This window comes from Castor canadensis, chromosome 11 (assembly GCF_047511655.1).
Source record: "Castor canadensis chromosome 11, mCasCan1.hap1v2, whole genome shotgun sequence".
NCBI classification, from domain to species: domain Eukaryota; kingdom Metazoa; phylum Chordata; class Mammalia; order Rodentia; family Castoridae; genus Castor; species Castor canadensis.
This window is the reverse complement of record NC_133396.1, coordinates 124,729,139-124,756,625: the sequence shown is the minus strand read 5'-3', so window position 1 is coordinate 124,756,625 and position 27,487 is coordinate 124,729,139. Positions and strand designations below refer to the sequence as shown.

At 45.9% G+C, this 27,487-nt stretch overlaps 1 protein-coding gene across 1 annotated transcript in view; it reads right to left on the bottom strand.

Annotated features, from left to right (window-relative positions):
• Plxna2 (plexin A2) overlaps positions 1 to 27,487 on the bottom strand; it is a 203,066-nt gene that overhangs the window by 86,216 nt on the left and 89,363 nt on the right. Inside the window, exon 4 of the mRNA XM_074048431.1 lies at positions 20,592 to 20,726. Within this exon, the coding sequence (XP_073904532.1) occupies positions 20,592 to 20,726 (135 nt within the window). The remainder of the gene's footprint in view (positions 1 to 20,591; positions 20,727 to 27,487) is intronic.

Sequence of the window (27,487 nt, the reverse complement as noted above, 5' to 3'; positions counted from 1 at the left end):
GTATAGTTGTATCCTTTCCAGTCACAGCACACCGGAAATGGAATCATCGTTCACTAAGCCATAATGAGGGGTTAGTCTGTGAAAAGCTAGGGTCACTTCTTTTTTTCTTTTTCTTTTCTTTCTTTTTTCTTGGCTGCACAGGGCCTTGCGCTTACTAGGCAAATGCTCTAGCCACACGCCCAGTCCTTTTTGCTTTAGTTATTTTTCAGGAAGGGTCACTCGTATTTTGCCTGGGCTGGCCTAAACTGCCATCCCTCTAACTGCCTGCCAGGTAGCTTGGATGACAGGTGCATGCTACCATACCTGGTGTATTGACTGAGATGAGGTCTTGCTAACTTTTTGCCCGGGATGATCTCAAACCATGATCCTCTTGATCTCTGGCTCCTGAGCTGCTGAGATTATAGACATGAGTCTCTGCTCCTGGCTAGAGCCACTTCTGAATTCTCTTGCCCGACACTTTGTGTTACCATGAAGAGAGATCATGAGATGGGCTGTTTCTTCCAGCATGTACCTAAACCCTTGAGGACAATTTTCTGCTAATGAGGTCCAGAGCAAGAAGGGGGTGAGTGGGTAAGCTAATGTGCCCTAAGATGCTGGACTGAGATGACATTTGAGGAAAGGGGTCACTAGCCTGGCACATGGCTCCGAGCACAAAGCTTTGGTGCTTGAACCTTCAGCTGGTAATGCAGTGTGTTAACTGCATTGGTGTGGTCCCCATGGGGACTGAGTCCTCTGATGAATGTCACAGGGGTTGTCCAAAAGCAAAAGAATGGAAACATGCTCTCTGCCCACCTAGAGCTTGCTAAGTAGTTGGAAAGACATAACAAAGATGTAAAAATCAGATTCATGACACTTAAAAAGCAGGCACTGAGAAGTGAAAATTAAGCTGGAGCTAGGTGGGGGCACGTGGAGTTAAGTAGTTATCAGGGTGGGGTGAGATTAATCAGAGAGGGGGTGCTGCGGGCCAGACTTCATCTGTTGAGGTATGGTGGGGGCAACATTTTGTGTCTTTCATTAGGCATTCTTCTGGCTGCTATTAGAGATCCTGAGACAATCAGATTCAGCTCTCTGAGACTCCCTTTCGGAACCACCAGCAGCCAATTCAGCACTTCTGTGCAGTTTGATACATAACGTGCTAGGATGAATGAGTACCTATTTGTCCTTCAGCCAGATGCCTTTGTGGAACCATTATACATGGAATCCCTGATGTCCAAAGTCTCTAGAGAAGTAGAAAGTTGACATGTAGAGAAGTGGGTCTGCCAGAGTTCTGGACTAGCTCACACAGAGAAAATATTTTTAAGTCCTAAAGTCATGGTGCCTCTTATCATTTCTCTGAGGCAGGTGGGAAGGCACAGAGAGATGGAAATCAACTGTGTGTTAGGAGCAGGAAAGGCTCTGTGGAGGGGGCAGGATATGAAAGGCAGGGTGAAAAGTGTCCTGGGCATGAAAGTGTCATAAATTAAAGCTCAAAGAAAGCTCTGTGGACAGTGAAAGACATAATAAGGGATATCCCCACTTAGACTTCTTTTCTTGCTGGTTCCTTAGGAGCGGCCATTTTAAATAATAATAATTAAAAAAAGTAGAACAATTCAGGCTTCCCTCAAGGAAGAGGAGCAGGGCAGAAGAACATCCCTATAAACCAGTACCACTGGGAAGAGGTTTCCATCTCCAGGAAATGCTAAGCAGAGTCTCCAGGTCCACTGTGAGTGGGGCTGGACTCCAGCGTCTTCTCCAGCTCCAAGCCTGTGTTTAGGGCAAGAGCCTGGCCAGCTCCCTTTCCCTTTCTTCATCCCCTATAATGCTCTATCCCCGGGTATTGACACATAGTGGAAAGTGGACTGAGAGAAAATGGACTGTTTGCTTCAGAAGCAGATGACTAGGACTCAACTGGAGAGTTCCTGTGCTTCTGAAAAAAAGATGTCAAGAATGAGCTCCCCCAACACACACACATTCATACCCCACCACTCCACACACTTGAATTCTTACACTAACACTCATGAACACATACGCACATCCCACCACACACTCACATTACACACCGCCTCACTGATATCACACACACATTTCACTGTCACACCACACGCTCATGCTGATGCTCTGTATATACATTCATGTCACACACACTCAGCGTACACAGACATGCTTACCACACTCATCGCTGGCACACAACTGTGAGAAGAAAAGAGCCATCAGAGCTGTCTCTCTCTCTGGCTCGTAGTGAAGAAGGATTGGGGCTGCCCAAGATTAAACAGAGGAGTTAAAAATGACAAACAGACTTCTAAACAGACTGAGAGTCTTAATGAAAACCATAATGAATGGAAGACCCACACAGATATTACCCATAAAGGGCCATAAATATCAGACCAACAGATGAGATCCTAGATACTGCAGTTTTGAACCCCATCAAATTACTTCTATTAGAATTCATCAATAAATACCCAAGCTCTGTCCCTTATGTACAGTCCTATGATGCTTGGGAAGATAAGCACTGAGGGCAGACAGAGCTGGCTTTGAATGTTTCTTTACTTACAAAATGTGGCCTATCATCTCTCTAACAGGGATGCTGTGAGGATTAAATCAAGTCCTAGACAGCTATAATAATAATTTATAATAACATTAACATTATATTACTTTAGTTACTATTAATTTTCATTATTATCTCTCCCGCCCCTTCAGCTTCCTGAGGTCAAGGAAAGATCATCCAATGATGGAATCTTTAGGGAAACAGGAAGGAAGGAGAAGAGAGATAGAAGGAATGGGAGACCAAGGCAGGAGGAAGGATAGGGAAGAGGAGGGGAAAGGAAGAGAACCTGAGAGAAAGGACAGTAGGTGTTTCAGAGTCACATACTGGTGTTGTCTATGGTATGGTGAGATTATGGAACAGCCAGACAATTAGGACACAGCCTTCCTAAGATTTATTTTTCGTAAAAGCTCTATTGAGATGATTCACATATCATAAAATTCACCCACTTGAGTGTACAACTCAATTCACAGAATTGTACAACCATTACCACAATGGATTTTAGAATATCTTCATCACTGCTTCCATGTCCCCAAGGAAAACCCACGTCTGTTAGAACTCACTCCCACTTCTCCTGCCCTAGGTATTCCAGCCCCAAACACCCACCAATCAACTCTCTGCGTCTGGGGATTTGCCTGTTCTACACGTTTCATGTCCATCTAGTATGTAGTCCTTTGTGATTGGCTTCTTTCACCTAGTGTACTGATTTTTTTGAAGTTCATCCATATTCTAATAGATTAGTAAGTTTCTAAAATTTTTAACTCAAAGCCAAGAAAATAAAGAGTTTAATATCCCTACACATAAGCAAATATCATAATACAAACTATCCAATTGTTCACCACAAGAAATCTCATTGAGTCAAGGTTAGTCACTGATTTACCAACTGAGAGGTCAGGCAATTGAGATTTTTCATTCTATCATCAGGACAACCAAAGCACAGTGAAATGATAGGTTTTTGTGGATTTTTTTTTAATCCTCTGCACACTTCTCACAAAGGAAGAACAAAATAGGCTCCAAATGTAAGAATGCCTTGCTATGGTTTTATGATTTAGATTTAATGTTAAGAGACAATAAAAGTCTCTTGGTATTCTGTCCATATGTCTCCCTCTTAACTTCTTAAAAGTGACAATTCCCAACTCAATTGTTACAGTGTAAAAGGATGACTCTCCTCTGATGGTTATCTGTCATTGCTTATGTTTAAAGTAATTTTATATGTTAAGACTGTAGCCTCAGGATTTGAGAAAGCAGAAAGCAACACCCCTGGGCCAAAGGCAGTTCCAAGGGGGAGGGGCTTGTCAACTGGGATTGAAAAGATAAGGCTGTTTACTGGACTCAGGAAGTGTCCATCACCTTTGCTCTACAACTGAAGTGAGATGTATCTGTCTCTTAGGGCAGCTATCCTGAGAATTACAGGAAGCATAGAGTATCTATTCCATTTGGTTGAAAATATTTACAGACTAAATTGTGTGTACAGCTCCATTCTCTGTACTGTTGTCTACCAACATTACCCCATGGCCACTAGATGTTAGTCTAGGGCCACAGGTAAAGAAATTGAATTTTTTGAAAAAAGAGATCCAGCGAGTCCATTGACTAATATATATGCCTCAGGCAAAGTCAACTAAAGATGGTTGAGAAAACATATTCTCCACATGTGTGAGGTCTTCTTTCTTTCCTATAAATTTCAATATTGATTTAGCTTGAATTACAGGGAGAAGAAATTGTCTGCAGTTAAGCCAAAATGGTGACACAAACCACATTGCCCACAGTGCAGATCAGGAATGGTGGCAGTGGCAGGGCCACACCTGGAGAACCAAGGAAGAGCTGGGATAATGAGATAGAGTGGGGAGTTCAGGTACGAATGCTGGTCACTTCCTATCTGGGCTACTCGATGACTAATAATTCCAGTTGTCTCAATGGATTCTGTGAGAGTCTCAGAACCAAATTCATTTTTTCAAAGCAAATTCATTAAAAAACAAGAAGTATACTAAATGGCCTTTTGTGTGGGACCCTATTTCATGAGATGAAGGAATACAATGTCGCTGCTTTAAAAAGGTCAGGACTTCTTTAAGAATGCCCAAAGAATCTTATTAAATCTGGCGGCCGGAAGATCACAGGAACTAATATAAAATATTTGAAGTGATATGTACCACAGTGAAGGCCTCCCTTAGCCAGGACCCACAAGTTCCCACGTTCAGTGGAGGGCTGTCATCCAGTGCTCTGGAGGAGGTACTGATCAGATTTCCTCAGCCCCTTAGTTCCTTCTTCAGAATTTAGTCCTTACTTCACCCTTGGCAAACAAATAGGTGATCTGGGGTAAAAGAAAAATGATTCTGGAAAAAGTGGGGTGACTAGACTTTTCTCCATTAATCTGGACGTGCTCCAATTTACACTAGAAGCATAAATTTGCATGTTGAATTTCAAGGCCCCAAGTTGAACAATATAAGATAAAGTAAAATTAATTTTTGTAATCCTCTGTGATCATACTCAAACCCAATATTCTCAGCTTGGCACACAGAATAGGTTTGCCTGGACGCTTTCCTATTAAAATTATTTTCTTAAACACTGATTGAGTTCTGACTGTACAACTACACTGGGAGGGGGAGGGGTCCCTCTGACCTGTATCTGGTCCCTAGTCACTTAGAGCTTCATGGAGGAAGACACCAAATGGATAGAAATTTATTGGATATGTGGTTTTACTGTAAAATTTAGTGAGAAGCCACTTTGATTAGGAGGGTTTGAAATTCTTCTAGGGGGCACAAGGAGAAAGGATGACAGAGAGATGGCAGCAGACAGATACTTTCATTTTGCCATAAGAACTAAATATCTGCATGATTCTTTAGTCTATTTTCTGTTTTTCTTCCTTCAAGGGAGACTGGTAAAGAGAGAGCTCTATGAGATGAGATGGTTGGCCACAGGAACTTTGGCAAAGCCCCATGGCTACAGTCATTGCTGGGTGGGCCTAGACCAGACCACGTTTGGGAGCAGGAAGCCAGGTTTGCCAGTCCTGTGGAATGTGCTAGACCCCAGGAATCAGTCTTGACATTACCACACAGTGGGTGGCTTGGCTCTTTCTGGTTCCTCCATGAAGCTCAGCTTTTCCTGCGGTTCTGGAGATGGGGTCAACCATAGAATGGGTGGACTTTATTTTCTCGGGGAGATCAAAGAGACTTCTGTGCACCACTCTCTCTAGAGGGTAGGATCTCACTACTGCCAGGGCTTGTCTGGGACAGTTAAGGACATTTTTTTCAGTTCTACCCTTTATCGAATTTGCTGTACACCAGGTACTGTGCTCAGTGTGTTCACCACATTATCTCATTTAATTCTTGCAACAACCTGATGGAGAGATTCCATCATTCTCCATTAACAACAATTCACCTAGGAGAAAACTGAGTCCTGAAGAGATTAGGCATCTTGGGAGTGGGTCATCAATGTTTAGGAAGGATAGAGCCAGGATTCCAGATGTGCTTAACAGACAGCCTGCTTTGCCTAGGCAGGTGATGTGGAAGTGTGTTCAGAGCCTGTAGCATCCACTGCCTGTCCTACCGTCCTGAGAGCACAGGTTTGCTATGGCTCTGTAGCCTGCTATCTCCTTCATTTCCCTACCTCTGGAGCACTTCTGGAAAGAAGCTCATGAGAAGAGCTTCAGGCACACTGTGTCCTGGGCCTGGGGACAGGTGACCTTTCCAATTCAGCACCTTTATAAATCTTATCTAATGAAGTTAAGGGGAAAAAAGAATTAATGAATAAATGAAGGTTAAATCACTCCCTGCAGAAAATTGATGCTGACAGTGAGGGCCAAGAGGAGAGCTTGGAAATCAGGGAGCTGACTTGTACAAGAGGCTTTTAAAATGCCCTTCCCCAAATGTAAGGCATGCCAATTCTGACATAGGTGACCATAGGCTTTTGGAAGTCTGAGGCAGATGGCCTGAAGGAGATGGAATGAAAACTCAATCTTGGGTTGAGTTTTCTGAGGCCAACTTGAGTATGCTACACATATTTGCGTCTATACACACACACACACTACAGCCAAACACAACATAGGCTGTTTGGATAGGCTTGGCTCATTCCTGGCCTTCTGGGGACCTCAGTGGCAAATCTCCCTATCACTGGGCACTTGTTAGTCTCTTCTGTCTCCTTGTCACCACTGTGACTGTCACCACCCTCAACTGCCCATGCCCTGAACTGCACATCTCAGCTCAACTGGCTCAGAGGAATTGTAGACAAATACGTGGCCAGCCCAAGAAGGAAGGAGAAAGAAAAGTAGAAACAGCCTCTGCCACAGCAAGGCAGTTAGACCAGTCGAGGTTGAGGGGAAATATGAAAAAGAGGAGATACCCAGTGAAGCATAATGGAGAAATTCTTGGATGAGGGTAGGGAGGAGCTGTCCTCTTGTGAGACAGGCTATGACTTCCCGAGTAACACTGGGGCCAGTTGTTTGTAACCTCAGTCTCAGTTTAGTCTTTCAGTGGATTGAGTCAGGGTTACAGAGGTGGGGAGGCACAAGCAGGAAAAAACACGACTCTACTGCCCCAAGCCCTGCACCCACAGGTTTTGGGAGTATGGCCACAATGACAGGAAGGTTTAGCATCTCTGGAATGGCTTGTCTACCTGCAGCATGAATAGATGTAGGAAACAGGGCATGAGCACTGGACTGCTGGAGGGGGTGGGAAGCTGAGGGGCCTGGGGGTTGGGCAGCGAGAACCAGAGCCAAGAGCTGACCAGATGAACCAGTAAATAAAAGGTCACAGTGATTTTTCTCGGCACCCCAGGAGAAGGAGACAGAGAGCTCTGCTGACGGAGGTAGCTGACAACTGGCAAATGAGCCTCCACAGTTATCTGTTTTCCTTCCTTATTCTTGTCTCACAAGACAGAAGCTAGAAATAGATGCAACTGGCAGATGACTTCAGGATAAAAATGAGCATCGTGTTAGTTACTGGGGGGCTAAGGGGCAGTGAAAGAGTAAGCCCCTAAGTGAACCAGGGGAAAAGCCTAGGCATAGCTGAGGCTGTGTCTATACCTCTTGCTGTGTTTGGGGAATTTTATAGGGACTAGCCATTTAATTTTCTCAGCAATCCAAAATGATTATCCCTATTTTATAGAAGATAAAACTGAGGCTTAAAGAGAATAAACCAGACAAGGAAGGGGGCAGAGTCAAGATCTGGAGATCATTCTAGCTGTCTCCAAGTTTGAGCTCTTCATGCTATCTTCACAAATGTACTTTCTTTCCTTGTTTCCTTGCGACAAGTGTTTATTAAGCACCCAGTAAGTACCAAACACTGTATTATCTCTTGGGGAAACAGAAGCAGCCCAGACAGGCAAGGGCTTTGCCAGCAATCAGTGTGGTTGAAATGGGAAATGAATGACATGGGTTTGCTATCTCTTGTATCCTCTTCCCACAAACCTGGGATGGGCAGAGGTCTTTGCTGTCCTAAGGGGAGTAGACTGGCAAGATCACAACAGGCTCCAGTGGGAGCTCTGCCCAAATTCTGGCATCTTTCTTTCTTGGTATGTTACTTAGATGCCCTGCTTGTCCAGGGTGCCTGCTGGTGGACTTTTGCCGAGTGCACCATGTTCTATGTTGCAACAGCCATGGGAGTCTGAAGCCTTTTCTCTCTGGGCCAGGTTCCTTTCCTCTTGGAAAGGGTGGTAGGTAGAGCTCACTTGAAAACTGCACACCTGTGTACCATGGAAATTCCTCAAGAATCAATGTCTTGTAACCTTTGCTACAGTTATGATGATATGAGTTTGGGGAAGTATTCCCTGAATATGCTGAACTCTCTCATGCTTTGAAGCTTTCATTCACTTAATCAATACTCCTTTTTTTCTACTAGGTGAGTCCTCCCTTTCACAAATAAGCTGGAGCATCCCCTCCTCCAGGAAGCCTTCTTTGACTCAAGGCTGGGAAGGGCCCTCTTATGTTCCCAGAACTCTGCACACTGCACTGTAATCTGCTGCTCACTTGTTTGTTTGTTTTCTTTGTGTACCTGTGATGATGTGAGGGACAAGCTCTACGCTGTGAGCACAGAAGGTCCTCAATTGTTGCTGGAGGAACTACTCAGTGGCTGAGCGGTTAAAACATTGTTCCCATCTCTGCCCATTTATCTTTTCCAATCTTTCTTCTGCCTGACTCTCATCTCTGCCCACCTCCCTCTTCTCATCATTAAACATTGCTTGAAGGACAGAGACTGATCCTGGACTGTTTGCTAAGTCACCAACAGCTGATGACATAGCCAGTCTTCCTTCACCTGGTGGGGAGTGGGAATAACTGGGAGGGGTGGATGAGGATGGTTACTTGAGAGGCAGAGTGGCAAAGGCAGAACTTAGCTGGGCAGCATGCAAACTACGAAGTGGAGACTGAGGCTGAAAAATAAAGTCCCTGAGCTGGGGCTGGCAATAGAAAGATCAAAGGGGCAGCAAGAAAAGGCAGTTAGGCTGGGCTCTAAAAACATAGCAAGCTGAGCTGGAGGAGAAGGAACACCAGCCAGCCTTCCTGTGGGTACCAGCATGGAGTTGAGTGAAAGAGCCTTGTTCGGGTGGGTACTTCCACATCCCATGGGAATGTCACTCACATCCCGTTCTCAGCAGCACACACACACAGACCCAGGTCAGCCAAGCATTGTGCTCCTAGCTGCCATATGATACTGTCCGTGGCTAGAAAGAATGTACCAAATGCCATGGCCTCAAGGGGCATTTAAGTGCATTTTATCAGTGGGGCAGCTAAAGCTCCAATTAGCGTTGACTCAGCCATACTGATGAGCCCACTTGGAAGATCCACAGACGTAGACTCATACCTTACCACTTGTCCATTATCCCTCTGCCATCTTTCCTTTTCCCTCCCCATGACTCCCTCTCTAGGACCAGTCCCAGAGAGAAACCTTGTCTGGTAAGCAGCAGCGCAAGCATCTGGCCAGAATACACAGGAAGAAAAGAAAGATCCCCAAATACTTCTGTAAAGCCAGCACAGTTGGCCATTTCTGGCTGAGGAGGTCAGAAGCTGTAACCCGAAGAAATGAACCAGAGGCCACCTTTCTACCTCCTAGGGACAGTATGTTCTTGGGACCACCCTGGATCAAAGAAAGTCCTGAGAGGGTCTTTCCGAGCCTAAGCCACTTACATGAGAAACCTGCTGATTTGGAGACCTCAACTTTCTCTCCTGTGTGACACCCAGGGCTCTGGCTCAGGGTGGAGGAGACTTAAGTCACCGAGTGTCCACAACCACACCCTTGCACCTCTGGGAAGTCTCAGGACTTCAGACTGCTTCTTCCCAAGGCTTCTCTGGCTTCTCCTCTCCTCCCTCTCCCCTTCACTGCTGCCTGCAACACCTCAGAAACTGTATCGTCACATCATAGTCACTGCCCCTGTCATCAGCGGATGGAAATAACTTTTCATGACAGCTCCTCTAATGTTGCCATCTTTGTGTTGATCAAAACAACAAAACGAATCAGACTCTTGGTGTCTGATTGAAGCCTAATTGGAAATCCAAAGTGGCACTAAATAAAACACATTCAATTACTGAGGCTCAACATAGGGAGCACGAGGGAGAGAGCCAGGAAGAGGCTAAGAAGCGGCTGCAGAGTTCTGGCGTGTCACTCATTGTGGGCCCTCTGCGTTCACATGCATGAGTCTCAAGATGGTGAACATGGTGGCTTTGCTGAGTCTAAGAATTTCTCCTCAGGGCTAGAAGTTGAACAGATCCCAGTTTGCGTGGTTCACTCTGGGAATGGCACTTGGGAGCAGAACCGGGACTTAGGTGCCATGGCTCTCCTATGTCCTGCAGCTGCCCTCCTGGTAAGGGGTGTCCTTTGCCAGGCAGTCCGAGCTGCGGACAGGGTCGGAGAATGCACAGGGAGTCATGACATTACCTGCTGGGGTCTCTCAATGGAACAGGGGAGACGGGAGAGCCAAAGATTTGCAATTACTTTGTGGCTGTGCCTCCCGAGCGTCCTATGAGCACCTTGTTCAGTTCACTCAACCTCAGTGGGCCTCGCCTTCCTCCTTTCTCAAGTGGGGATGATGATACCTGTCTTTCCAGGTTGTTGGAAGGAGGAGAGAGGATTCTTGCGAGGCACCTGGCCCACTGCACAGGATAAAACCACGGCAGTAATAACTTCCTGGGGCACTGTGCTTTCTCTCCCCTTCATCTGACCGTCAGAGCCATTTCTTCTCACTGTCTATGTAGGGCCTGGGCGGTGTCGGGTTTCCTTTATAGGCTGTTAAAACAAAACAGTGCCCTACTCAAACCCTTCTTGATTGCCAGTGAGGAGTTACTGAGTCTGCGCTGGTCCCCTGCAGCCTTGAACCCTTCCTTACTTTGGAGCCAGGTGGAGGGAGCACAGCAGGGGACGCTGTCGGCAGCCAGGGGGCGCTGAATGAGGACCTGTGGGCTCAGAAGCCAGGGCTGGAGGCCTAACGATGCTGTTTGCCAGCTTTGTCGCTCTAGCAAATTACTTAGCCAGGCTGAATTTCAGTTTTCTTATCTCTAGAAAAGGCCAGGAAAATAATACTTATTAGCTGAGGTCATGTTTGTAAACTAAAATAAGAAAAACATGACATAAATATTAGATTTCAACACATCTTAAATAAAGCAGAGCCGAGAGGCCACGTGGGTGGTGGAGTTGTTTTTCTAGGTGTGGTTATGAAAAGCGTAATCTGCAGGGCTTGGCCTAGTGACGAGGCATGGGGACACAAGCATAAAAATATAATTACCACTAGTAACATTTATTAAGCAAGTATCCTGTGCCAGGTATGTTTTAGAGTGCTTTTTATGCATTAACTCATTAAATGTAATCCTCAAGCAGATGGTAAGATTATGCCCATTACAGATGGGGTTATTGAAGCACAGAGAGGTGAAGCAACTTGCCCAAGGCCTCACAGCAGTAAGGGGTAGGGGGCGGAGAGTGGAGACTTATCTAGAGCCCACACTCTTCATGGCTGTCAGGAAACTGCTTATAGTCAGCTTCTTCACATTGGTTTGCTATACCCTCCCTTCTCCAGGGATTGCCAGATTGCAGCCCCTCTTCTGTAAAGCAAAGAGCTGTTCTTCGTTAGAAAATCTCAGGGTTGGACCAGCTTTATATTCCTAGGTCAGAGAGAGGAGGAGTCCTTGTCTGAGAGACTCCCAGCATGGAGGGAGTGGGGGCAGGTCCCTTCCTGGTGGGTGTGAGTTCCTTCCATCACTGAGCACACTGTACAGCTCTTCTACAGAGCTGTTCATCTTCTCTTCTTACTTATCTGTCCTTCATTCCTTCCCAGCAGGAATGTGGTCGCCCTGAGGACAGCGATTCTATTTTACTTATCTCTACACATCCACACACTTAACAGTGCACAGACCAGAGCAGAAGGAAATCAAGGAAGTTCTCGGCTTCAGGGCAGACCTATTTATAAGATCTTTGCAGGAACACTCCTTAGAAAGACAACCCTGTCCATATCTGCATATGCAAATGGCTTGTCAGTGGACAGCTCTATGCATTATACATGGTACACACTTAATGGTCTGTTGAATGAATCAATGTATGCAAATCATATGCAAATCTCCCCTGGTTTAATTTGACCCTTGGGAACATCTTCAGGGACTCTCTTGGGCCTAGGTTGTTTTTAATTTTTTAATTAAAAGTTTTTAAACACTACCAATGTTTTCTCTTGCCTGTGTCGAGTGAAGCCTTTGTCAAGTTGCGAAAAGAAAGCTGGCCTGGGCCCGGTTACCTAGAAAGCGGTCCCCTCTCTGGGCACTGGTTTCCTTATATTTAAAAGGCTGGGGGAGGGTAGGTTTCCTTGTGGGATTAAGAAACTGTGATTTCCCATCCCCAGTCTTAGGAACATCGTTCTGGGCAATCAGAGTGTCAGCTGTCAGCAGCCCCTACCTAGAAAGAGAAATCAAAGCCCTGGCCAAGGATTAGAGCAAGAGTCAACAGCCCCCTGCCCATATAGAGAAATGAGGGGTTTTGGCACCATTTCGCCCAGCCTGGGCATTGTGTTCAATCATTTCTTTCTAAACCGAAGGATTTTAAAATAACAGGCTGGAGTTTTCTCTCTTAAATACAGCAAGCCAAGCGTCTGATTAATAGGGTGGGTTTGCCTTGCTTTTCCCTCATGTGAAAATATTTATTTAAAAAAATGCTCTGATGAGAATATTAATAGCCAGGGAATCAGCTCCGTGTCAGCCTCTGTGCTCCTTGACGTTGGAAATGGTGAGTGTGGGGGGGAGGGAAAATCAACCTCTTGGTGGAGTTGGTCACTGTTCCCCTCCACCCTGGAGGCGGAGGCGGGATTCTGCCCTTCCTTTGGGAAAGGCACTGATGTGAGCACTGAGCTCCTGGGCCACACTGAGGCCCGTGTCCTTAACCAGAAACACATGTGGATCAAAGGTTTGGATTGAAAGTGACACATTCTAGACTGAAAGTACAGCAGCAATTCTCTTATCCTCACCTTCTTAATCGACAAACTCTGTAATTCTTCCCAAAGTCCCTCAGGCTCAACTCTCACCCCTGCCCCCTCACATTCCCCCCCTCCCCCCAGCTGGCCCAAGGACCCCCAGCCCAGGCAGAAGGGGAACTCCCGTTACTGAAGCTTCTGTCTGCCTTATAAAAATACACTTCGGCTGCTCTGCCTGCACCCTGGGAAGCCTTATCGCCTGGACTAAACAAATATGCACAATCCAAATAATTGTCCGAGGTGTCAAAATACCCGAGCAGGGGACACTGGAAGTGCAGTTCCTTGAATTCTGTTCTTTCCTTCCCTTCTCCAAGGTCTCCAGGTGACTTAGGAGCCTGGCAGTTTAGTAGCTTTGGTTACAGGTAGCAGTCTTACTACACCAGGCATGACAACAGCCCCTTTCAAAAGGGTTCTTATTTTTAGCCCTAGCTCCAGTTTGGTAGTTGATAGGGCCTCCTCCAAACCAGGGAATCCAAAATTAGTTCTCTGGTGAAGCTGGCTGGACACCGCTGTCATGGCCTGTAAGAGGCTTTTGCTCCCCTTCCTCTCCCAACCCAGCACACAGTCTTGAACCAATGCATACAAGCACTGGGAGCGGGGTGTCTGTCCAGCATTGAGGGCTGTCAGGGAAGGGTGGCTTCACAGTCTTTCAAAGTGTTGCTTTTGATAACTCCAAGCCAAAGTTCTCCTTGCCCTGCCTCTCCTAAACGCCTTAAGACAGGGATGGTGAAAATTTCAGAGTCCTGTAACCCATGGGCATGTAGAACCACTGGCCTGTGTGCTGAAGGTGGGTCACAGAGGTGGTCCACTCCTGAGTGTGCTGAGACAGTATTGCCACAGGAAGACTGTCCAGAAGAGCCATTTAAAATTAGCTTGCCCTCAATGTTTCCAGCAGTGTCACCTGGTTCCTAACAGATTACCACAAGGGTCTCCCAGAATCCCTTTCAGGACCCAGGGACATTAGATGTGGATGTGGTTTGGGACTTCCAAAACCGTCAGCTAATCAGCAGCATGATGCAAAGCCACTGGTGCATCCCCATGTGTTTTGGAAAATCAAAGCAAGTCAGCTGATCTTCGTGTCCAATGTTGAAAGGGGCAGTCCAAGGGATATGCATGGAGCCTCGCATGTCTCACCTAGGGTCAGAACAGGCCATGTCTGAGGTCCTTGCCAGTTCTGATGCTCTGTGGTTCATGAGTCTCAGACAGGGAAGCCTGCACTGTATCTTTTCTCAGCCTCGTTTCTTACGTGTTCTCCTGGACCACATGCATCAGTCTCAGGGTGACGGGCAGCAGAGTGGTGAAGAGGAAAGTAGAGGAGATGACTAGGTAACTTCCAAAGCTATGTCATTAAAAAGGCAATAAAACTTCTACTCTTGGAGCTGGCAGCTGACATGTGTGCCATGTTTCAGTAGTCTAACATGGTGGCATTGGGGTCACCATGCTGTGAGGAAGCCCAAAACACACAGAGAGCTTTGTCTAAGACACTCTGACCAAAAAGTCCCAGGTGATTTCTACTTCCAGTTCCCAGATGACAGACATGGAGAAGCTTCCAGAGGATTCCAACACAGTTTCATTCCCCAGCCATTCATGTGAGGCTGCAGATATTGCAGAACAGAAAAGCCACCTTTAGTGCACCCTGTCTGCAGCCAGTGAGCATGACAAAATGCTTCTTTGATGTCCATAAATTTGGGGATGGTTTGCTACACAGAATAGATAAACCCCCAGCACACACAAGGGCATTCATAACTGGGTCTGTCTGAGTACTCATTGCGTGGAAAAGGTAGCCAGGTTTTTGGCAATGAGTTTGAGACTTGGTTGCATACCTGGAAGGGCCAGAAATAACAAGTCCCTTGGAGAGTTCCTTCCTGGCCACTCATCTATCTGTACATGCAGTAGGACAGGGTCCACAGGGCTGGGAGAGATGACCAAGGCTTTGAGGTCCCTCCCTTCTTTCCCCAGATCCCTGCTTTCTGGCCTCCTGAGCCTCACATATGGGCCTGGGGCTGCCTCTATGTGTGCTGAGGGGAGCAGGACTGTTTAGTCTGCTGGGCACATTCCTGGATTTTTAAAATAAATAGCAGATTATGAGTGACTCAGTTCAATATGGCCATTTGGCCAGGGCAGAGTCTTCCGAGGTGTCCCTCAGGAGAGAGCAGCAGGAATGGCAGGCTAGAGGCCATGGCTAGAAAATGGGAATGCTGTCCAGCCCATACTTTATAGTGGATATGTGTCTAGCCCCTTCTGTGGTCCCCGGGAAGGTTAATTAATTAAAATGGTGGTATTGAAAGTGCTAATTATGTGTTAGACGTGGCACTAGATCATTTAGGCATATTATCTTACTTCTCACCATCGTTACATCATTAGGCCCATTGTACAGATGAAACAACTGAGGTTTAGAGAAATTAAATAACTTTCTCAAAGTTATATACCCAGTAGGTGGCTATGGAATGGAGGTTAGTGTCACTCACACATGCCAGCAATTAACCACTGCACTATTTTGCCTCTCCATGCCTCCAAATGGAGAGCAAAATCCCACATCCCCATCTACTCCCAGCATGCACACCCATCACCAGCCCCTCTGCTGTTCCCTGGGCTCCTTCCAGCCTGCATGGAGCCATTCTCCACTGTGACTCCCCTTTTTCATTTCACCCTTCACTGGATCATTTTATGCCTGTATTCCCTCTGCTAATTCAATCTAATTAAAGTATAGAATAGAATAATTGCTTCCATTCCTATACTCTTTTCCCATCCACCAGAGTACAGAGTTGTATTCCCTTTCTGGGAGTGGCCAGCCTGACAAGTTGGGTGGAAACTGGAGCTATCCAGTTTCTTTTCAACTTCCTACTTGGGTTTTTACTTGGCTCGCAGCCTGATTTTCCCTGGATTTGCTGTCTGACTTCCATTAGACACTGCGGGTATGGGAACAACTTGTACTCATGCCCATGACATCTGTTGAACCACTGTTGACGAGGCCGGCATGGCTTTCTAGGGAAGAGCCAGGCACGCACTCAGTGGAGCACCTGGGCAATTAACAGTAAGATTGGGGAATCAGTTCCTAAATTTCCCCCTGGGACTGGCTGGCCATAGATCTATTAACAGTACATTAACATTGACTTGTTAGGCAGTGGCACTAACGACCCAACACTTCTTACTAGTCCCATTTCTTAATTACATTTAGTTAACTGAGAGAGGGGGAGGGAGAAAGAGAAGAGGGAGAGAGAGAGAGAAGGAGAAGGAGAAGGAGCGGAAGAGGACAGCAAGAATATGAGTGCTCTATTGGATGCTTTAGGGGAGATAAAAAGCTAGCTAGACAAAGGGAAGACCAGGGACTTGGTTCTAACCTCATGTGGTCCCAAGGATACAAAATGTGCCTTGTTTTAGGGAAGGGGTAGGGGAACTGGGAGGCAAGCGATGAGTACCAGATAGACGATTAGGCTGCCAGAGACGTTATACAGTGAAGTTGTGGGAAGTCCTATTCCCATGATGGCTTATCAGATCTTAGGCCTTTTAGAGAACTCCAGAGTCTAAAATTGTTGTCTGCTAGGGTTTGGAATGGTTTGAGTGTACACCCCAAGGGTTCATGTGTTGGGAGATGACCTGCAACCTTTGAGGTAGGGTCTAGTGGAACATAGTTTGATCACTGAGGACACTGCCATTGGAAGGAATTGAAGTAATTCTCATGGATCCTGGTGAGTTCTTGCAGGACAGTTGTTATAAAAGACCAAGCCTGGCCTAGCCCTGGCCTCTCTGTCTCGTCATTTCATCTGGCCTTCTCACATCTGACTCTGTGATGATGCCATCCACCATGATGTGACACAGCCAGAGCCTGGGCCATAATATTTGGACTTTCAGCCTCCAAAACAGTAGCTAAATAAACCTTTGTACTTTATATTTATCCAGTTTCAGGTATTTTACCATAGTAACGAAAAGCAGAGTAATACACTCCCTCAACTCATGAATATACTCATATACAACCAAACCAGCACTCTTTTTCTGTGTAGTGAACAAAGGTTAAGGGAAAAATCTCATATGAGCTTCCTTCAGAAAGTTCTTTAGATCAAACCTCAAATCTATCTACACTGCTTATGGTGTTTTCTGTAGAAGGAAAAAGTCTTAATGCCAGGATCTTGGATGAGTCTTTTAAGATCTGGAAGTGATGTCAGAATTAGAATTATCATCCCTATCTTTGAAGGTAGGGAATTCAAGTCCCTGAGAAGTTAAGGGCTCAGGTCACCTAGGGAGTTGGAGGTGGGCCCAGCACTAAAACATAAGCACTCTGGTTCAGTCTGAGGACTGCTGTCTGGGTCACATACACCTTATTTTGTTTCTAATCATCACTCATAATCTCTACACCCCTGAGTAATGGAACCATAAAATGCAAGAGCTGGGAGGAACCATACAGAGTCTTAATGGTAAGCATTTATGTGACATGTGAGGTAAAAAGAAATTCTCCATTTATAGTCTCAGGTGATCCTTACACTGGCCTTGTATGAGACACACTGAGGTTGAGTGACTTGTCCAAGAATACTAGGCTACAGAATGGTGAGAAGGGACTCCAGGCAGGGAGCTCTGAGCTTCAGAGACAATCTTATTACGTGATGTAACTCCTCTAATTAACAAAGGAGGGAACTGAGGTGGTGAAAGTCCTGTTACTGATATTGCAAAAGTTGGATTAGAATCCAGGTCATCTGACTTCATTTTCACTGATTGTTCTCTTGCCACACATTAAACTGCGTCCTTTAAGAGGTCCGAGCTATCTGTGAATACTCTGTGCTCAGTGGCCTCAGACAGATGGGCCTGCTGAACTGCTCTTGGCTCTCAGCCCTGGACTCAGCCCTTAGTGAAATCACCTGGCTACCTATTGCTACACGATTTATGGTTCTCCTGGTGACAGGCCTTAGACTTCCACTACAAATTCTCCTTAGATTTGGCTTCCATATTGTAGCTCCACCTGGTACAGAGAGGTCCCTTACTAATATCTCACTTAACCAGAGACAGCCCCATAACATTACACCCAAATGCTTCCTGTCTGCTCACCATAACTGACTACTACTTGAATACGGACTTAATCAGAAGATGAGGTCAAAGGAGAAGACATTTACAACAAGCTATGTGGACACTTGGTGTGGCCAGGCTGACACTTCCAAGACACTTAGACACTTCTAAGAGCATCAGATATGGACCCAAGAGTTCATGATATGCCCTGAAGTCTACTCAGCAGCCTCAGTTCTGACCCAGTCCCTCTTCTCTGGCTACATTTTGAATGTACTTTCAAAAAGCAAACCACTTGAGAAAAAGATATGCAACCAAAGTTTGTACCTTGGCACCTTTTCAGTCCTCCTAAGTCTCATTGGTCAATTCTATTTCCAGTTTCTCCTTTTCCACCTCAGTGGGCTCAGGGAACTTGAGAGAAAGCTCTCACCCAGAACTACCTGCCTGGTCCTTAGCTATACAGAGTGTCTCTTGAAAATATCCCACAAAACGTGAGTCTCTTCAGGCCTTCTGGCCATCCTTTTGTCCCCTTTTATATAGGTTGCCATCTGCCCGTTTATTCTCCTGTCTGTAAGTATTCCTACAGAAGTGTCTGGGATGGCGGTTACTAAGTGGCAACATGATGTTACGTAATGGGAATTTGGTGCCTTATGGCTGCTTTTGGAATGGTGTTTTGAATTTGTATGGTTAGCAGCTACGATTTTACTTAAAAAGTAACTTTCTGACTTAAAACAACAAATAAGAGGAAAACGCAGAGCATTCACAAATTTCAATCTGATGTTACAGATATGTGGGTGTATGTTCCTCACCCTCATTAGATTGTAATCAACTCAGGGAAGTGATCAAGCCCCATTCATTTTGATATTTTCTCAGGACTTCGTTCCCAATACATAGGTGTCTAGTATTATTTTCTTTTTTTTGTCTCACTGAGTGTTTTATTGGGAGAGTGGGCCAGTGTTGATTTCTTTTTTTTTTTCTTTTATTCATATGTGCATACAATGTTTGGGTCATTTCTCCCCCCTTCCCCCTACATCTTCCCCCATCCCCTCACTACCAGGCAGAAATTATTTTGCCCTTATCTCTGATTTTATTGAAGAGAGAGTATAAGCAATAATAGGAAGGACCAAGGGTTTTTGCTAGTTGAGATAAGGATAGCTATACAGGGAGTTGACTCGCATTGATTTCCTGTGGATGTGTGTTACCTTCTAAATTAATTCTTCTCGAACTAATCTTTTCTCTAGTTCCTGGTCTCTACATTAGGCAGAGCCTCTTCCAGTTTCACCAAGATCCCATCTGGACCTGTTTATGCCTCAGTTGCAAGGGGCCACATGAAGAAAGTGAAAAAGACAGGTGGGTTCAAGAGGATCTGGATGTAATTTGCATGCAATTAGCATAGGATTTGTGTCATCTATTCTCAAGAAATAATTTTCAAGTTAGAACTGCATCACTGCTTCCCTTAATGCTTTCATGTGCCCATTTGCCTCTTACTTCTTCCTTCTGCTTATCCCTTATCCCTTGATTCAGATTCCTTACATTTGAAAAGAAAGGAGATAAAGAGGACCCCGGGAAGGATGAAGCTGATCAAGGACATTGAAATCCTTTGCAGAATATTTGGAGAATGTCATATGAACCAGGAGGCACCATGTGAAAGTCACTGGCCCTCCATCCCCAGAATCCTTCTCAGCCTCATCAGTGTGCTTGGCAGCTGAGACAGACTCACTATTCTTTTACTCTGTCACTGGCCTTTATCTTATTTATCCTGCCAAGGATAAGACCATGGCTGCTGCTGAGCAACTGTTAAGCCAATGACCAGTGGATGGAATGAACCACCCTTTGCTAAACTCTTTGCTTATTTCCCTGGAGCTCCAGTGATCTGGTGAACCCCCTGCCATTTCCCTTCACCAGGGCCTGGCAGAGTGGTCAATCTGTAAGGGTGCCCGCCCAGTAAGCATGAGGCCCTAAACTCAATCCCTAGTGCTGACAATAACAAACAACAAAAAAGGAAATCCCTTCACCAGGGCATCCTCTGCGCTGCCTTTTCTCTACCCAGACACATTCAGAATGAATACAATCCAGGGAAAAAACCTCTCCCTTCCTATGTCTAAGAGGGTGGGGAATTTGCTCAGTTGTTAGCCAGCAGAAGGTAGAAGATCTCTGTGGGCATAGTTTCAGCTTCCCAGATCTGTCCAGCTTCTTCCCTGCACTTGTCTCAGACTCAGGCCAAGATTTTATCTCCTCATAGGGCCCTATCTTGGTTCTGTCTCTCCCAGGAGCAGGCCCAGCCTGGAGGCCTGGATTATTTACATCTCTTTGGCTCCCTTGAGCAGCAGACTCTGTGGGCCCGAGAGCAGTAAATCTACCTCCTAATCACACCAAGCTGCTCCTTGCAGTCTGGCCCGTTCTTGCGGGGCTGTTCATCATGCTGAGACAGGGGCTGTGGCCTAGAGAGAAGCCTCCGGGAAGTGGCTGGCCCTGGTTGCTTCACTATGTTCTCTGCAAAAGCTTCCAGGGGTTGGGCTTTTCTCAGGACCCCTATGCAGAAAACATAGAGGTGTCTCTTGTTAGAGGGAATTAATTCTGAGCAAAGGCGACAAATTATCACAGGTTTCCTGGAGTTTAGAAAAGAAAGATGGGTGTTAGCACTTACCTGTCTCTCAGACATGACGTACAGGTAGCGCTGATCAATGGAGAAGGCCATGTCCCGGAGGATGGGGCTCCCATCTTTGAGCACAGAGACCATCTCATACTGGACCCCACCATGTGGGGGACCATCAGCTCGAATCTGCAAGAGAAATAAGGGTGTCCTCAGTGTTTACACTCAGCCTTGCCCATAGGCTACCTGCTTCCATCTACAGGAAGTGTCTTAGTGAAGACAATTGCTACCACTCTTTATCACTACCCTGTGCACAGGAGTGACACTTCCTTCAAATTCCAGTCTCCATTAAGAGGAGTCCTTTCCCAGGCATTCTGATAGTGCTGGGTCTAGGATTTCTGATGGCAGGTTTATTTGTGTATGCATTCATATCCTCAGGAATGGTTCTGACTATCCCTATGTGGTTGTTCTTGTGTGCATCTACATATATTTATAGCTCTGAGTGATGCATGTATATGCAAGTGTGTGCTTACGCACACTTATGCGTGGTTGGAGTAGGACAGTCAACATCTACATACAGAATCCTTGCTTTAGGCAGATATCAGGGAATGGTAGGCAATTGTGCAAACCATCAAATAGCTGGTCATTAAGAGATTAGAGATTTCTGACTTTAGGAGAGTCTTTTTGCCTCCAGACATAGGCTCTGGCTGTCTGCAAGTCCATCTAGTGAGATGTAGTGATCCAGGATTCTGGCTCTTTTTCTCCAACCCCATCCCAACACGATGAGTCAGAAAAGACTTGGATGCCATTTAGTCTAGGGCTTTTTAGCCCTGCTGCACATTTGAACCATTTGAGGAGTTTTAAAAAAATATGACTGCCAGGCCCATCCATTAATCAGAATTTCCTAGGCATCCTCACTGGGTATAAGAGAAGCCACGGAGAAACAGTGACATCAATCAGCGTTCCCGCAGAATTGCTGGGAGGGATTGGTGAAATATGTGTCTGGGCCCACCCTCAGACTTCTGACTTGGTAGGCATGAAGCCTGTGAATGGGCATTTCTAACAAAATCCCAGGTGATGTCCATGCTATTAAAATTCCCAGGTGATGTCTAGGGGATTAAGAAGTACTAATCTAGGATGATTCCTTTGTACCCAAAATTGAAACTCAAAGGAGAGAGGTCCTTAAGGTCATGCAAAAAGTTGGTGGCAAGGAGTCCTTGAAGCGAATGCTCCACACCCAGCAGCCTCTTTTTCCTGCACAGCAGTTGACCATTCACCATTGTTCCCAGCCCCAGCTCATCTTCTCTGTCATCAGCCCACCTATCTGCTCTCTAGCTCAAGCCCTACCTCCTCCAAGAAGCCTTCCCAACTTCTCTAATGGCTAATCAATTACACCTATGTGGATGCCTTTTTTCTATTTGACAATTTGTCCTAGGATTGTAATCAGCTGATTTTCTCATTGTATATGTACTAGCTAACATGTATTGACCACCTACTTGAATTGTTCTATAATCGTTTCATATGTGCTGTCAACATTCTGAAAGTGGAAATGTGTTTTCTATTTTTCCTGTCACTCTCAGAGGACCTGCATGAGGCTGGGGACATAGCAGGTGATGTGTAAAAGGGAATGTTCGGGAAACGATCATTGAAAGGATACAAACTGTGAATCAGCTGATGGAGTATCCTGGACTCTTTAGTGCTACATCAAAATGAGGTCAAAGGATACTTTCTCTGGAAGATGTGAAGAATCAGCCTTCTCCTCCCTCATACCCTTTGCATTCTCTCCTGTACTCACCATCTCCTCCCCCTGCCTATTTCTTTCCACCACACTGAGAGCTCCTGAGGACAAGGGACCATGACTTATCCCTCCCATGGACCAAGCTTGGCCCTGGTGCCATAGTAAACTAAACATAGATGAAGAGAGACATTTTCAGCTCCTCCTGCCTGAGTGGGGAGGCTCAATAGCATTATTCATTGCAGAGTTAGGGAACTGGGCTGCCATTCCTTTCTCTCTACCCTTCCGAGAACTGGCATAATTGAGGGGCCTTAGACAGGGCATGGTCTGTACTATTGGGTCAGGCTAAACTGGAGCAGCCCTTGTAGGGAGGTGACCACGAGCCCATGTAGTATATAGGAAGCTCTGGCCTAGTGGCAAAGACAGCCATTCCCGTTTGAGACCTTCCTGCCTAGATCGGGGGTGGGGGTGGTGGGAGGTGGGCTTGAGTCAGGAATACCATGTCCTCCTCCTCACTGCTTTGGGAGGTGACATGGGAAGCTCTGGAGTTGGAGTTGAGGAGGTACCCTCAAAGGACTCAAGTGTACTCTTCTCTTAGCCATTGCTACCCCTGGTACTCCCCTTGTGGGTTGGACTCTTCTTTCCACTAAGCTCCACCCTTTTTCTACCTCCAATGAGGGTTCTTTGCACTGAAGGTTGTTGCCTTGACAACTACCACTAAAGCTCCCCCTCCTGGGGGTGGGGTAGGGAGGGGGAATTTACTTTATTCTCATAGGGTGGAGGAAGACTCTAGGAGTCAGCCATGACATGATAAAGTTGAATATCCATCCTCCATCCCTGCAGCAATTCTGATTATGAGATTCAAGCAGAAGGAAAAGCAAGATATCTATCTGGGAAAACTTCCCCCAAGCTAAAATGGCTCCCCTTATCATTCTAAATGGCATTTTCCTCTGGATAGACAGGCTCAAATTTTCAAAAGGGTCTTACAGAAATGTGGTAGCTTTTAGTCACAGAAGTTCTGGAGCTATTTCAGAAAGCAGATGGAAGATGTTATGGTCATGACTTCTGGTTGGCTTGGCTTCAGTTTTCTATCTCAACAGCATGGGGTATTCTGACTCTACTTCTTGCCTGAGTTTGAATGGCGCTGTACCCGGAAAGGGAATATCTCAGTTTCCCCTCCCACCTCCCCAGGATAGCTTCTCATCTCAGGGAGATTTAGGTCTCCTCAAGGAACTGGATGGGCTCTGGCCCAGGATTTCCTACCTCAGGAGGCCACTTTGCCCTCTGCCAGCTGGAGCAGCTACCCTGTCCATGAGCCTGGGCACTGGCCTGGTTCCCCAGCAAGGTCTGGACACAAAGTGAGAAGGAATAAACAAATGCTAAAGGTCTGGCCCCCCTCTGTGGTCCCTGGGACCAGACAGAACCCGTGGCCAGATTAGAGCTGGAATTGAACCAAAGACAACTTAACATCACACTCTGCTGCATTCAGTTAGGACAAATCCCACCCGTTAACTTTTTACTGAATCAGAGAGCTAATCAGATGCTTTTTAATATTCCCCATTTGCAACCCCAATCTTTTAATAAACCAGGAGAAGCCAGAATCAAATCTACATAATTCTCAAACATCAGTGCTAAAACCAAACCATAACAGAAGCTGTTGTTAGCCCTGAACCTGAACTAAGCTATCTTATTCCATTCAGTACAAATCCCTGGAAAGAAGGGCAGTATTGGCCAAGAAGTTAGTGCCTCCCTGCATACTGCCTATTCCATGCTATCTGCCACAGGCTGGGGCAATCCTTTAAGATACTTACAGGAGGTCAGAGAAAATGGAGATGGGGGCTAGGGAGTCAGAGGTCAAAGAGAATGAAGAGGAGCGGGGGCTGACAGGCAGAAGGTAAACTGGGAAGCAGAGGTCTTTCCTCTCCCTGGATTCCCTTTGCTCGCTTGAGGCCACAGCAGTGTGGTCTGGGACTCAGGAATCCTGGGATTCCCTTTTGACTCTGTTTCTGACTGAACTTGGCACACTTTTAGGGGAGTTACCTCTCCAGGCCTCAGTTAAATTTCCTCTTTGAATAACAGGAAGAAGCAATCTGCTCAGTGCCTGTTACAGGAGAATCACAAACTTATTACTGCCAGAGCTACAAAATTTTGGGGCCAGTTAGGGCCCAAATTTTAACTGGGGTTAAAACCAGCTCCAGCCAGGGGGTCCAGAGAAAAGCACATAGCTAATGGGAGAGTGCCCCACTGACCAGGGAAGTTTTGAGATTCATTGTGGCCTCCATCTTTGCCAGACACAGATGGCCAGTAGTGAGGGACTGTCAGGGAGTCTGAAAATAAAAGTTGGAATTCTAAAAGCCAACTAATTGGGTTCTGTTCTGTGGTGTCCCACTAAGTGACAGGTGTCTTCAAAGTGTTTAAGGTTGCATCCAGATGGCAGGTTCAATGATCATGATGACAACAATAAACTGAAATAGGCCACAGATCTGATACAAGAGAATAGTATTAGCAGATCACACTGCTAATACTCAGTGAGACACTGGGGGAGCCTGGAGATGGGACAGAGAAAGAAGTGACATGGACAGAAATAAGGAGTCACCTGAGCAAAACCACCTCTCCTCGGGGGGCTTGACCTCAGTGGACATACAGAAGCCACCAGGGACATTTTGCTTGGACAAAGCTCAGAGGGCAGGTAGTATAAGAGGTATAGTTTGATACAGATAAGGTGACAGTTATTACTGTATCTGCAAAAGACAAAATGTGTCTCAACTGTTGTATAAGGAGACATAGGTGAGCTCTATAAGAATTCCCGCTATAAAGACACTTGGGTATAAAATGGTAGCCACAGATGACTGCAGGATAGCTCCTCTTGCTTCGTAGTTAAATGTGGTCCAGTAGGATAGACTTGGTGAATTTCCAAAGGGCACTGTTCACTGATGGATTTGTTAATAGTTACCACATTTGTAGCTTTTGCAATGTGTTGGGTCCTACTGAATGTATGCAACACAAATGAACTCAATCTTTATAAGTATTCTTGAGGCAAATACTATTATCATTCCCATTTTACAGATACAAAATCTGAGGGAGGCCAGGCGAGTTAGGTGACTTTCCCAAGATCACACAGCCGAAGAGCAGCAGAACTGAGATTCACACAGAGCTTGAATTCTCAGCCACAACGGGGCTCTCTAGAGAGGGTAATAAGGGCCCAGACAACTGTTCTTTGCAACTGAGCAGAGTAAATTGGTGGCCTACAAGTCCAAGTTCCTTCCTCATCTTCTTTCTTCAGACCCCACCCCTTCCACAGTCAAAAATGCAACAACCACCTATTTCCTGAGGGACAAAAATAAACTCAGAATCTAATCTGAGGGCTTTATTTGGGGGCTGGCTTTGGGGCTGGAGTGTGTGAGGTAAAGCCCAGGAGAGGTTGAATATTCACTTCTTGGGGTGGGAAGGGCCCCTTAGAAGTGAGAATGAAAATGGTAACCCTATATTTCCTTTAAATCACAGTTATGTCTGTACAGAAATTAATGACAACCTCTTTATTGATCATCCAATTCAAATCAGCATATCCAATTAACTAGTTTACCTGCAGGCCCCTCAAACTCTTTTCTTTCTTGTGCATCCATTTCTTTTCTAGTTAGCCCTAAATTATGGAGCCCTTACCAGGGCTTCGGTATTCCTATATTACTTCATTAGTGGCTGTAGTTGTGGTCATAATAGTAATTTTCCTTCTTTTTTTGCAAGAGCTGCCAAAGAGCACAGGGTTGGGAATCTTCCTCTCAGGAGGAAAGAGGTTGGTTTGACAGGCACCACCAGGACGGGGAGGCACCCGATCCCATCAGGAGGGCAGGGATCTAATCCCAACTTGCTCATTAATGACTGTGTGACTTCAGGCAAATCACTTCACTTGTTTATATAATAGTTTCTGTAGCTGCCAAATAATGGTGGCAACCTTTGTCTTTCCTAGCTTAAAAAGGATACTGTGAAAGTGGAATGAATTATTAGCTATAAATTTCAGTGCTGTCCCATATTTATTTACTTATTACAAGCCTACCATGAGTTAGGCCTGCATTCTGGAGCTGAGGGCACTCTAATAAATGACATGGTATCTCTTCAAAGAGCTCAGGACCAGGAAATGGACAACCCTACCATCATCATGAAAATGCAGGTGACCCTTGGGAGAGGAGTTGCATGCGGGTTTGCCCAAAGGAGGCCCCAGGGGAGGCTTCCAGGAGGAGACATGGCTGAAGCTGAGAAGCAAGGGTAGAAATTGTGTTCTTTGGAAAATTTAAAGTGTGAAACAAATATAAAGGTGATGTTGTTATGTCTGAGTTTAGATTTCTTAGAAACTTAGTCTCTCAGACCTGAGCATCTGGAGAGGGCGGGGCTTCTGACAGTGACTGAGGGCTCAGCATAATTTCAGCAATCTCATCACCTCCTGTCCTAAGGTTCTCTTCAGAAGAGGCCTTTGTCCTATGAATCTGTCTCTGTCTCTGGGCTGGGCTTGTGTGGTTTATGAGTGTGTGTGGTGTGTGTATGAGTGTGTCTGTGTCCTCATGTATGTATCATGTGTGTATACGTGGTGTAATGTGTGTGCGATGTGTAGTGTATATGTGTGGTGAATATGGTGTGTGGTATTGTGTGTCTGTGTCCATGTGTGTGTGATGTGTGCATGCATTGTATGATGTGTGTGTCTGTGTGTGTGAGAGGTATGGTTTGCATAAGTATTGTATGTATGGTATGGTGTGTGAGATGTGTGCCATGTGCACGTATGGCACATGTGATATGTGACATGTATGTGCGTATGTGGGGTGTGGTGTGTGTGCTGTGCACGTTCAGAGCTTTAAGAAGAGGAAGGTGGCGGGGACCTGGTGCTGCTCAGACTGAACCAAGGGAGCTAACGAGCGTGTGTAGCTGCAGCTGCGCACTTAGTGCCGAGAGGGGATTCAAGCTGAAGTTTATTTTTGTAGAGCTTCAGGACCCGCATTATTTATAGATTGAAGTCTTTGGTAAATTCAGTCTCTGAGATTCTTCCTCCTTCTCTCCTGCGCGCACACACACACACAGAGGCAACAGCCACTTTCAGAGTGCTTGTCGCACACCACCCTCCCAAACAAGCAGTGGAAGGTTAACTGAGGGGTCCAGAGTTACAGCCCAGCAGGTCGGGCTCCCTGGAGGGCTTCTGGGAGCCTGCCCCTAAATGCCCGGGTAATTGGAG